Below are 14197 nucleotides of genomic sequence, written 5' to 3'. Positions count from 1 at the left end.
TTTTAACACTAGGGCCAAAACCAAGGCAGCATGTTCAACTGACAATACCAACAAAGGCCACTACAAAACCTTCTCATATGTGAATTTTCAACCACCAACACCAAAGCAACTACAAACATTGGCGGTGGTGGAGTGCCATTACCATAGAAGCCACATAAAGGCTAATACATTCCAGGTAGAGTATAATATAGGTTTATGGGTTGATAAGTTGAACCGATTTATATCAAATTGACTTTGTTTTGTAAATTGGCTGATCTAGTGTTTATTTGATTAGGCTCGAGAGCAAAGGCATACTTTTGTCGACCTTATGAAGAGGCTCGAGACACTTTACATGCCACCACGCAACAAGAGAAACTAAACAAATAGGTTCAGGTGCACCACCAAAATGGCCGAGGCCACAAAACAAAACAAACCACCACTAGCTCCTTCACCAAATCTAGGATCATTTAAGTTCCAAACCGTGAGGCCAGATTGGAAACTCTAAATTCTCAAGGAAGGGTTATTGTGATTTGGGTACCTTTGTTATTTTGGATGGTTGGAAACTCAAGTAAGAAGTTACATTTTGGGCATGTAATGACTTGTTTTGTTATTTTGATCTTTTTGTGGATGGTACTTGGACAATGTTTGGTTTTGGACCTAAGATATTATGAATGACTTATATATTTCTAAGGGTACCCTATTTCTAATTCTGTCATGTTTTATCTTTATGTTTAAGGGAAACTCTAAACTTATTGTATTAGGGAATGACTTATATGTTTTATGATAGTAAACTTAACACTAATTAATAATACCAACAAACCACAATTTTGATTAATAGTTAACAAGACAACATTACAAAATAATACATCAAGTCCACCGCAAATTAACATGCTAAATTTGCTTCATCGTTCCTTTCCTTTAAGAAGAATCTTTGCATTAAATGCTTGGATAAATCTTCTATGACTAACTCAATATTCAATTTCAAATTGGAATTGGACTTGAAGATGATGACTCCTTACTTTATTCTTCAAAACCAACTTCTTTGGTTCAGACTTCTCCTTCTTACAACCTACAATTGCAAGTTCCAACCATTCAAACCGATCACACCTTGGGCATTTTGAAACTAAGCCCTTGCTTCTTAGTTGAGTTGAAGTCCTCCGCCCCTAATAGTAGTACACATCTTGCTGAGGAGACCGCCCAAGGACAAGTATATGACCAATGGTCCCTGCTTTACACAAAGCATCTAATGCCTTTCTCATTTGCAACCGGACTACCAAGATTTAGAGATGGATTAGATTGGGATACACGTGCTGATGATTCAAATTGATTTAGATCTGAATTATTCAATTTAATATGATGTATCAATAGAATAAAAGTAAAACAAAATGCATTCATTCATGCTAGAGTATAACAAGGTTAGTTTTCAAAGATGTCGATCTATAGGAAATGTTTGGGTGCTAAAAAGACTTGGAAGTTACTACAAGATATAGTAGTACAAAGAAAAGTTTCTATTTTAATCCAAATGAAAAAAGATAACACATAATGTGTCTAATAGAAAATCAAAGTGCCAGCCGATGTACACAGGAGACGTTTAAAAAAATTCTCAACAAGTGCAGTCACTAAACCACTTGAGGTACCAATATTATGGTTCTTTATGCTCACCATGCTTTTTCCTCCAACATTAGATCAGGTTATGTTATGCTTTCTATTTATGCACTAAAAAAAAAGGTTGTTTAAAATCTAACTCTATCAACTAATTAGTTTATCAAATTTAAACCATTGAAAAGATCATAGTTCTTGCTTTTCATATGATCGTATGTGCTTTTTGTTGACAATTGACAAACTATGCAAGATCGATAACAACATCTATACACATACAAAGAAGGCTAGACAGTTCATGGTCGGGCTATAGGAGTTGAAACCACAAAATATCATCGGGAGAAAACGAATTCTCGCCAATGTCACCTCTTAACATTGTAGAAGCACATTCATTCCTCTCCCAAGGTGTTAAAGAAAGATTCAGAGGGGATGAGGGAGGTATGACCAGTTTTTCTTTTATTTGTTTACCATTTCGGCTCAAAGAAATAGGGACACCAAAATAATGGTAGCAATAGTAATATTTCACCCTTTGATCATTATGGAATAAGGATTTCTGTGGAATAGGTGGTGGGTTACAAGGTTGGGTTCCCTATAGAATTCTGAAAACGAATGGAGCAAAGACTAACGATAAAGCATTTCAATGCTACAATTGGCCGGGACTCAAGTCTTCACAAGATAGCTTATGTTGCAGGGCCATGGGTTGTTACTAAGACATGGAGACAACATACAAGATTCTCTGGTTTTTGTATTGATTGTATGTGGTGTTTGTTTTGTAATTTGAATGTATTGCCCTTTAACTATGAGTTGTATCTTACATAAAATTTAATAATTTTAATACTTACATTTTAGCAAGTAAAAAACTCTTACCGAAGTTGTTTTTGTGTATGCCTCCTAATATAATAAGTTTTGTTCGGAACTATCACTTCACTTAACTCTGCATTACACACCAACCCATTAGCTATTTTAGAGTTCGAGCATCGAGAACATCATATTTTGAACAATGAAGGTCCTAACGCTTATTTCACTGTTAGTCGGTGGGCATGTGTCATGCCTTTTAGTGAAGGAGTTGTATAGTATTTTGATTGTAATCTCTTTAAAAAAATAGAAAAACATAAACCCTTCAAACAAAGTATGTAGTGAATTATTAAAGCTATCAATATACATATATTATTTATTCAAGTGGACTTTAAGCTTTTAAGTCATTACCTATCTATAGCAAGTTCGGCCATAGAAGCCAGGATCAAATGGCTAGTATAAAATAGAGATTTATCTATCTAATAAAAAGTTTGGTGTGGGGCTCTACGGTACGGCCCCATCCGGACGGCTATCATCAGTATTTCACAAGTTGTGATATAAGCAAATCCAAAGTTTATAGAGTATGTGCCGGAGTTACAATGTTAATTTGAAGAGTCTTGGATCATTGTTGATTTAACCAACAACGGCCGCTAATGAGTGAGCTTTTATCATCCGGGTTGGTTGGTGTCCATGAAATTATACAATAGATACAATTGTTCGGGGAGGGGTTGGGCTTGGGCTTGGACTCATAAAACCAAGAAAATAGATAGACAATAAAAAGCAGAAACACTCACCAAGTTATCAACTAATCTATCACTTTCTACAGTGGATAACCATTTGGAGGTGGGTATGGAGGTGACTATGTGGGAGGCTAATATAGCGGGGGTCTCCACCTCCAAAGTCACACTCCCTTACCCACATAATCTAGTGGTGTTGTGGTGGAGCTAGCTCTAAGCGCAATAAAATTCCTTAGTTGGGCGGTATGGGGATTGAAGCCCAAATTCTCTCTAGGCAGAGTTGGAGGCAGGCATGTGGATTGGAAGTAAACTCAAGAAATGGAGATGCCCAGGGGTCTGCCAAAAAGAAAGAAAGAATAGTAGTCTTACTAATTAACTTGGCCCATTAGTCTTTAGCACATAGAAGGCTCTCCCCATTTTTAACATTTTAAATTATGGACTTTGTACTCTAGGCCCAACTCCACACTTTTACAGCTTTACTCCAATTAGTAATTCTTTTTTTTTTTCTAGAGCACTTCTTCAAATTTTCTTCCTTCTATTTTATTTGGACTTTTTCTAGGATTCGATTCTCAATCCATCTCTTATTTTTGTTATGGGCAGGATACTTGTATGTTTATACTGAACCTTCTATTTTTGGTGTCTTCAAGATTTAATGAAATTATTCGTTAATATGTGATTTTTTTATCATGATACTAAATAAATTTTTGTTGTTGAATTTCTGACTTGAATTGAACTTTCTATTTTTTGTGTCCTCAAGATTTTACAAAATTATTCATTACTTGTGTTATCTGTGATTTTTATTTTTTATTAACATGACACTAAAAAAAAAATTTGGTTATTGAATTTTTCACTTGAATACCCTCGACAAAACTCCTGGGTCTGCCTTGGAGATGCCCGCCCCAACTTACATAGTTATATCCCTACATGAGTACATGGCATGTAAAACCAACAAAATTAATTGATATAAAATCTAATTTTTTTCTTATTGGTGAGTGATAAACTGATAATTTAACTATTATACGTGACAATTAGATTCTGTAATGGCTGCTCATTGCCCACATCATTGAAGAGTCGGATGTTGTTGATGATTCAAGATCTACCTTCCCATAATCCCATTGATTAACTTATAATTGAAGTTCTAATTTGGATTACAAAAATATATCACAATATTGCACTCCATAAATCATATATATATATTTTTGGTAACTACTCCATAAATCATATTGCACCCAGCAGGCCTGCAGGAATGTGAATATAGATCCAGATTTCTTCTTTTGAGCAGCCAAGTAAAAATATTTGCATGAGTAATAACCACGTTTTTTGGGATTCATTAGTGCTGAAAGCCGGAAATTAATCACAAATAGGTCAACACATATAGATTATTTATATTCTAAACTAAAGTACCTCATCATTTTAACATGGAGTTAAGATATTTCTCAAAGGTCTTTGTTTTCAATGGCAAATTAGTTTTTTTAAAATAAAGCTTGAGGTTACATACTCCTGTTTATTAGTTTAAAATCTGAAATACACATGACCTGCTTTGTCCTCACCCACAATGGCTTGCAGTCTAAAACTGAGGGAAGTCACAAAGTAGGTACAGCTATTAAAGATTCTAGAGCTGCCAAGTAATTAGCAGCCCTATTACATTCTCGAAATATATGTGTGAATTCTACATGAAGCATCCTAGAAACTACATCTTTAATAGCAACGTGAAGATCCCAACAACACCAAGGAGCCATTTCCTTGTCCAATAAAATATGAATCGCATTCAAAGAGTCTGAAGCAACTAAGATTTGCCTTTTTTGCAATATCTCAAAGATTCTAGAGCATTCAAAGAGTCTATGATGGGTTACTTGGTTGTGAGAAATTGCAAATTAGTTAATTAGCTGCAAAGACCACGTTCAATGTATTGGTTAAAATCAACGTGCCGCCATACTAATATATATCAATTAGTTGGGTTTTTTGTTTCTCGAAGATAGATTTATGCAAATTATCAACAGAAAAACTCTGTTTTATATTAACATTGCTCCTCGGACCTACTATTGGCGACTTACTATATTTTATTTATTTATTTCAACTTTGTTTTTTTCAATAATTTCAACATAAAAAAATTGTTTTCTCTAGTATTTTGACTATTTTCAAACTTTTTTTTTAGTAATTTTTTTTTAGTAATTTTTTTTTCTAATATTTTCAAACTGAAAAATATCCTCACCACATTTTATCCCTATTACGATTTAAAGAGGCTGGGTAACCTCATTGAAAAGAACTTATGAGAGTGCATCCTCATTGACCTGTAGATTTGTATTGAAGATTTGAAATACTATAAAAATGCATTCTCATGTTTACTTTTTATAAAAGTAGTCATATAGTAAATGAGAAAATCCAATCAAATAAATGAACTCTCTATGACTGTTGAGCAACTCTTTTGGGTTCATCACACCTGTAAACTATTAGGTGTGATGATACTGATGTTCTTGAAAGCACAGACCTCCTTAATATATTATAAGCACAGATCTGATCCTTAACATATTGCGTATATACATTTGCATGCGGATTAGGTGTTTGGATCAGGTAATATAAATAGACGTGATAAGCAACAAAAGAGAGTGACAGCAAGAGCTCAGTCAGGGTAGGTTGAATTTGTGACTTTCAGTTGTTCTAAAAACCTTTTCAAATAAAGGGGCAGGACTTAAATTGCGCTGCTATGTTGCTCATTTTATATTATGCAAGCTAAATTGTAATGATTGCGCTAAATGGTGTATGAAGTTCCAGATTTGCTTTTCCACAATATATCATTTTTCAAAACTTGAAAGAAGGAGTTTTTCAATGTATATGTAATATGTATTGAGGAATGACTTTGCATTTATGCAAAAAAAAAATGTTTCAAAGTGTTTTTTAAAGAGTATTAAGAATAAAAGGATACACTGAGGCAACTTACACATAGATTAGTCATTTAAACATTATTCTCACGCTCCCATGCAAATGATGAAAAACTTTGGTGGACCTGCATCATAAAGGAAGACTTGGGGGGGGGGGGGGGGAATTAAGTACGGAGTCCATTACACTATTGAAGGAATGTGGGAATGATCCACCAGCCGCTAACACCAGGGTAGAAATGGGTAGAATCAACTGCTTTTTTCTTTTCGATAAACACGCAGTCTGACTTTCTCAAAGCAATTATAACGTTAGTTGTAAGCTTTGCACGGTGATCGATTAACCCTTGACACAAAGTTAAATTCAATTTGCTTAAGGCATTGCTTAATTGCCACTGTCAAAACAGGTTCTGACTTCTGACATAGTAGATTGCAAGATCACGAGGTTGGGAAATTTGGGGCCCATAATGCACTGGGCAAGGCTCGCGATCCAACAAGTTGGGGCCCTTATCTGTATGGTTGATTAGTTGATTTATTGTGTCATTAACTCATTATACAAGTCAACGACAGCCCTTTTACAAACGATCCGGCCAATAGTTATGCATCCCACAGACCCTCATCCTTCTTAAACTGAGAGACGGGCGTCTTTATTCTTGGTACAGATCCGATGCATTGGCTACATATTTCTCGTATATATTTTTTTGGTAAAGACATATTACTCGTCTTTTGATCCATCACCAAGTGTGTTTTACGAAGTATCAAACTCCAAATTTTATTCATCAGCACTTTAGTTTTAAATTCCATGAAATGGGAGCATAGTATGGAAAAAAATTGCACCTTAATGAAAGATCAATCATAATTTCATAAACTATTAAAGTGTTAAAAACTCAATAGTTTCTTCTTTTCTGTAAGGAACATCATGACAATTACATTCACCGATTAAGTACACATAGCAAGATAAGCAAAGAAAACATGTGCTTTTAGGAGTGCCCAAAAAAAAAATCAATAATCAATAAAATAGTAATAGAGAAGAGGCGGCTCTCTCGTACAGAGGCCATCCATGGTCCGACTAGTCAATCATTTCCTTTTACTCTCTCTCTTATAAAAGCCACACAGCGTCTACAATTCAACCCATTCTGCTCCATTTCCCGAAACAATACAAGTGCAACCCGATATGGAAGTTATAATATCGGTACTACCCACCGATTTCAATTTCGATAGTGCATGTTCTACTCCATTCATCAGTGCACCAGCTAGTCCGAAACCTTTTGGTGAGTTATATTTCAGTGCTCCGACAAGTCCAACACGAATATCAGCAATATATCGAGATTTCAACAATATATCGTTTGTTCAAAGAACTAGTTGTGATGGTTCTTCATTGGATTGGCAAGAAAAAATCGGTACAGAACCGAAATCTAACGATACACATCGTTGTACCAACGAAGATTTCGCTTTTGATTTCAGTGGACAGCTAGATAAGACTTCTTTAACAGCTGATGAACTTTTTGATGGTGGAAAAATTCGTCCACTAGAAATTCCATCTCGGTCACAAACCGAAACTCAAAATAACAGTCCGTTTCCTCACCGACAAAAGGAAGAAAGAGGACGAGGAAGAGAAAGGGTAGCGGTTTTTCATCTTCAAGTTCGAAGCATAGAAGTACTAGATCATTTTCACCATTAAGGTTATCTGAGTTTGCATGGGAAGAACAACAACAACAAAGCACAGAAGACATTGCTTCAAATTCAAAACCTACTTCTACTTCATTTTTCGCAAAGTGGAGTTTCAAGCTGTTATTTAGAAGTGCATCAGAAGGTAGTGCAACGAACAAGAATCATCCATTAAAGAAACATACAGCTTTGTGGAAGAAACATGAAGATGTAAGCAGGAATGCTAGCTTCAGGTCTAGTGGTTCAGGTTCGGGTTCTAGTTCACTATCTGGTTCAAGGAGAAAAGGACCACTTTCGGCTCATGAATTGCATTATACATCGAACCGGGCGGTTCAGAATGAGTTGAAGAGGAAAACATTTTGCCATATAAAAAGGGGTTGTTAGGGTGTGTGGGGTTTAGTCCAAGTGTTGATGGACTAGCTAGAGGTCTTAATTCTATCAAACGTGGATGATTAAAAGTTTTTGTTACTCTTAAGATTTAATTAATTTGGGGTCTTGTGGATTAGATACGTTAATCATGTTTATTCATTTTGTATGCGTTTCTTATTTTGTTGTGTGCTACTACCTGTACAGATTCTAATCAGTCATCACAAATGAAGACTTCGAATTTGTAAAATTTCCATGTCACCTATTATACAAAAGTAAATGGTCTCGTGGACGTATCTGAATTTGATATATTAGCAGATGGTTAATCCATTTAGAAAATTTTGTTTATGCTAACTTTAAATCTGTAGATATGATCCCCGTGTCAAGTAAAAATTAGTTTATTTTGCAATTTTTTAAGGTAGTTTAATTGGGTAATCATCAAATTGAATTGGGCAACCCCAATTTTTTTTTTTTTTACAAATTTGCCATCAAAGTCCAGACCCGACAACCAATTCAACCGGTCTCGCCATAACAAAACCTTCGGGTCGTTTGAGTGTACACTATACGCCCATATTGTTTGCGTATACACTCAAACGATACTACCATGTCATTTGAGTGTACACTCAAATGACTTAACCAGATCGTTTGATATCACATGAAAGCGATACGGCTGGGTCGTTTGGGGCTACTATGGGGCAACCTGTGTGAGTCGTTTGGACTAAAATAATTGATTAGCTCGATTAACCAAGGAAATTCCTGATTAACCAATGATTAGCCTGATTAACCAATAAAAATTGATTACATAAACATCAATTACATTTTCCTTATACATAAATACCGAACACTTTTCTTATAATACAAAATCATTAATTGATAATAATTGTACAATAATTTATTTAAACAATAATATGCAAATTGAATTAGTAATGATCAATTATCAATGCATCCCAATTGAATTAGCAAAATTGAGATCCGATTTAAAAAATTGGATTAGGAACAACACAATTAGTTGCACCAACACAATTACATGCACTCAACACTATTTATCTGTTATGACATAGTATCTATATAACCAAGTTAAAATGTGTAATCAAACATGCCAAAATCTAAAATAATAATTTGTTTTATATCTAAACTTGTTATTTTTCATTTTCTTTTTCAATTGTGAATCATAAACTAGTTTGGGGTTTAGGGTTCAGGGTTTACAAATTTTGTACTAACATATTTCACTTAATTATTTGAAATAATAATTTGTTTTATATCTAAACTTGTTATTTTTTATTTTTCTTTTCAAATTGTGAATTATAAACTAGTTTGGGGTTTAGGATTTAGGGTTCAGGGTTTACAAATTTCGTACCAACATATTTCACTTAATTATTCGAAATAATAATTTGTTTTATATCTAAACTTGTTATTTTCCATTTTCTTTTTCAAATTGTGAATCATAAACTAGTTTGGGGTTTGGGGTTTAAGATTCAGGGTTTACAAATTTAAGATGCAGACATAAAAAAATTTAATTTCAAATATATTTCATTCAATTATCCAAATCTAAAATAATAATTTGTTTTATATCTAAACTTGTTATTTTTCATTTTCTTTTTCAAATTGTAAATCATAAACTAGTTTGGGGTTTGGGGTTTAGGGTTTAAGGTTTAGGATTCAGGGTTTACAAATTTACCGACATAAAAAAAATTTAATTTCAAACATATTTCACTCAATTATCCAAATCTAAAATAATAATTTGTTTTATATCTAAACTTGCATTTTCCATTTTTTTTTTCAATTGTGAATAATAAACTAGTTTGGGGTTTAGGGTTTACAAACATATTTCACTCAATTATTCGAAATATATCAAAATTTTAAATATCTCTACATAGAATACTCAAGTTTCTCATTTACTCATTATTCCTTTTTTCATCAAAATTCTTACTCCTTACATAGAATACTCAAGTTTCTCTACACAGAATACCCAATAAAAATCCTAAATGGAATACGAAGATGAAGAAGAAGCATTTGAGGTAATGCTTGAGGTGTAACAACAAATTAGAGAAGGAGAAAATAGAAGAAATATTGAAAGTGAAGAAGTGGCACAAAATGTTGAAGGTGAAGGTGAAAAAGTTGAAGAACTAGAAGATGCGACTAGTCGAGCAAATGAGATGTCGAGAAATCGTTGACGACAAAGACAACTACAGGGAAAATTCCGAGTATCCCCTGATCTTCCTTTGTGCCTTGTGATCTGGAATCCTTTGCTGAATAGAGAAGGGATGAGATGATGATGAGTTCAGGGTTGAACCGTCTGACGGCTGCTTACATATCTCCTTTGTTCTATTGGAGAATGAAACCCTATTTTACGTAGTTTCTAAGAGCAAATCCCTATGTTTATATAGGAAGGGCGACGAGAGTCCTAGGATTAGGGCTATCCTCACCGCTTGTGAGTTTCCTTCCATCTTTGGACTCTGCCTTCCTATTAGGATTCCTCTTCTTATGGAAGTCTGAATCTAGACCATATCTTATGAGAGGTAAGTTTCCTTGCTGATCATAATGTCCCATCGTGTATGTGAAGATTATATCTAAAAGGTAACTCCTAAGATATGTCATCACGATTCCTTCCTTATCATCAAAGATCGCCATCTTCAGTTTCTTTATATTTGGGAACTGTCTATATTAGTTCCTAACGATTGGTAAGCTGCGTTATATGTTTGAAGGCGTCGGGTCATGTGCCCGACATATGTCCACTAAACACTTCGTGCTAAGCACGAGATCACTTATTCACAGAGGCCCGATCCGATGGTCCTTGTCTCATTCTGGACATTTATAGTCTTAGGTTATTTCCCATACATGTGTCATCTGTTCAATGACGGGAAATCCCCCTACAGATGCCTCCTCTCGTGCCAGCTAGCACGTGGGCGCTTGAAGCGACATTGCTTTTGGCGCGAGAATCCTTTTCCAAAATTGTTATTGGAACTGCTGACGTATCCAACTAATTAAGGCTCTGAAAAGACGGCTCGAACAGACACGTTGTTTCCCGAAAAAGGTAATGATGGAAGTTCCATCCCAAAAAGACGCACTGCTGGGGCTCATCCTAACCGTCCATCGTATCTATATTTAAGGGATCTGGTGAGAGAACTTTCATTATCTCTTCTGCTACCTTTTTATGCATACTGAACCTTTTGATCTCCCGTTAGGGTTTAACCAAAGCTTGAAACTTTTCCTCTTTTTCGATCATGAATCCCAACTGGTCACTTGTAAACTTCGGAGATCTTTTCTTCCTGGAACTGATCCGCGAGAAATTTCACATCCCTGAATATATGGCCATGGAGTGGGGGAGGTTATCTGATGAGTTAGCCTACAAGGAGGTGACACTCATCATCATTGGTCAGCTTAGGGCCGGGCCGGACTCACTGTTCCCTTCCACCCATTGCTAAGAGAGTGTCTGATTCACTTCAATCTTGCTCTTGGTCAGGCAGCACCCTTGTTTTACAGAACTGTTATGTACTCTGCCCTTCTTGCCAAGAGACATATATTTGCTCTAAACCGTTGGGTGTTCAGTTACTTTTATGAGGTCCGGTATATTCGAGACCAATCGTACTATTACCTTATGACTAGAGATAAGAATTCTCCGATTGTCTTTTTTGAGGGGAAGTAGAGTGACAAAGGCTGGGCTGATCACCACCTTCGCGTGTTCGGTGATGCGTGGGACGTTCGCTCCTCCGATGCTGATGGTCAGCCAATGGGAATTCCTGTTCCCAGAAAACACACCCATGCTCCAACCAGTAAGTCTTCCTACTCAAGTACTTTATAACTTGATATAAGAGTCTTTCGCCTGAATATTTATGTTATTATTCCTTAGATGATTGTTCTCCCTAGAATCAACTAACTGCAACTGATGCTGCTATAGTGGACATTATCAAGTCGATCCCCAAGGAACAGAGGATGCCTTGAGTGATAGCTCTTGATCCCACCCGTCTTTTTGAATATTTCAACTTGTCTACTGAAGAATTGCTACAACTTGTCCCTGGCTTTTCCCCTTTTTGGGATAAGTACTGTGAATTATAGGCGCACAACACTTCCTCCTCCTGTTGATCAGGATGTCGGACTTCTTCCTCCTCCATTTCAGGATGAATCCTCTTTGATTACTAGAAGAAGAGGAAACCACAAGGAGAAGAGTTCGGTGGCCGTCTCCAGTGATGCTGCGATGTCGGGTTTAGTTTAGGAGCCTGCTGTCAGTGATGATTGTGTGATCACTGGCGGGAGGGGCCCTGAACTGCTGGCGGCTAGCAATTTTAAAAGGGGAGCGCGTGTGTCCAACCGTTATAGATTGAAGAGATCTGATACTACTTCTGATGTTGCCCCATCTGGTAAGAAAATAAAATTTCATCCTCTCACAGTAAATGAAGAAACATTTTTCAAGGTCCCTGCTAGTATTGCCCCACCTGTTAAGTCTTGTAAGAATGTAGTTGCACCCCTATCAGTTCCAGATCCTTCTACAGGTTCTGAACAAACTAGTGATAATGTCTTTCTGATTGTTGACCCTTCCCTCCCTGATAATCGCAAGGGGAAGGGTATTGTTGAAACTATTGTTGTAACTGTCACTCTCCCTCCTCTTCGATCCAGTGATAGGAGGGGAGTGAGTGACGACATTCCCTTTTTGCCAAGATCTCCAAATTCCCCTGAGAGGGAGATGATTGTGGAGATGAGACGTTGGGGATGAACTGATGAACTACCTGTTACCAACAAGCACTCTATTAAAGATGTTGATATCGCACTTGGAGTTCTGGAAGCTACGCGACTTCCTATTGACAAGGCTGAAGCCAACATAGTTGGGACCTTAGACATGTCCTTTTGCCGATCTGCTGTTCACCTTGCCAAGGTAAGACTTTCTTCTCTGTTAAGTGTTCGGTTTCTCTCATTGTGTTTCTTACACATCCTATATTCTTCTCCAGTTAGTGAATAACTTTTTGGCTATGGAAGAACCTATCTTTGCGGCCTCCGCCGATTCATCCACTGATGCCATGGCTACCGGTGAAATGATCCGGGCTTAAAGAGGTCGGGTTGAGAAGAAGAGAACGCATGGAGTTGCAGATCCAGGTTGACCAACTCTTGGTGAAAGAGAAGAAATCTGATACTGGCTTCAAGAATATGAGAGACACTATCTCCACCCTTCGGAGCTCTATGGAGAAACCCTAAAAAGGAGCTGCTGATGCTGCCACTTGGAAAGTGAAGCTACTTCACTACCCTGCAAGCAAAACATGACCAAGTTCAAGGAGAACTTAACCGTAGGAACACTGAGATGAGGACCCTTGGGCAAGCCATTTCCCATGCAAATGAGGTCATGTCAGGTTATGAGAGGGCTCTAAAAGAGAAACGTCTTCGCTCTTATAAGAAGGATGGTGACCTCTTGGTGGAGACCTCTGAGTTCTATTATCAAGTGGTGAAGGAGGTGAAGAAGAGGTCAGCTGAAAATGCCATTTGCTTTGCTCTGAGAGTACTTGATGTTTCTCGAGAGTCTTTCGATGCTGCCAGACAAGTTAAGTTTGAGGAGGCTATTGAGGCTACTGGATATGTCTCATCTTGTTTCCTAATCTAGACACCAGTATCTTATCTATCCAGGAAGAACTTATGCCTAATGCCTCCTTATCCTCTGAAGAAGACACCGATGATGACATGCCTTCTGTTCAACTTCTTTTTCTGCTAGTTCCATTTTCAGGTGAGTGTTTTGTTCAGCCTTCAACCGTTCCAGGCATAGCTAGTAAATTCGTGGACGGCAAAAGTTCGATACGTCAATTATTCGCCTAAGATTGAAATTTTTCAACAATAATACTTTTAAATATTCGGTCCAATAAAACGCTTAACGGTAAAAAATACGATATCGTGTTTTAAAGCGGTATATATCTAATATATTTCTTTAAAATTTGGCTATATATTTTACATTTAAAATTTTGATATATAAGTATATAACGTTTTTATTTTTATTTTTACAATTTTATTCATGAAAAAATAATACAAATGTCATTTTATTCGCCAAACCTTATAATTCGTGAATAATTCGCGAATAATTCGGCAATTATAAGCCCGACCCAACCAATTCGCGAATTAAACCGTATCATTCAAAAATTCGCCGAATTATTCGTTTTATTCGCCAAACCTTATAATTCGCGAATAATTCGTGAATAATTCGGC

General features: G+C 36.4%; 1 protein-coding gene across 1 annotated transcript; it reads left to right on the top strand.

Annotated features, from left to right (window-relative positions):
* The first annotated feature begins 6954 nt into the window (after positions 1 to 6954).
* Positions 6955 to 8310, top strand: LOC147492337 (uncharacterized). The gene is made up of 2 exons (XM_086567476.1): positions 6955 to 7558; positions 7594 to 8310. The coding sequence occupies exons 1-2, from the start codon at positions 7158 to 7160 to the stop codon at positions 8033 to 8035; spliced, it is 843 nt and encodes a 280-aa protein (XP_086423602.1). The 5' UTR covers positions 6955 to 7157; the 3' UTR covers positions 8036 to 8310.
* The last annotated feature ends 5887 nt before the right edge of the window (positions 8311 to 14197 follow it).

This window comes from Coptis chinensis, chromosome 6 (assembly GCF_015680905.1).
Source record: "Coptis chinensis isolate HL-2020 chromosome 6, ASM1568090v1, whole genome shotgun sequence".
Lineage (NCBI taxonomy): Eukaryota > Viridiplantae > Streptophyta > Magnoliopsida > Ranunculales > Ranunculaceae > Coptis > Coptis chinensis.
Note: the sequence above shows the minus strand (reverse complement) of the source record. Positions and strands in the feature narration are given on the sequence as shown.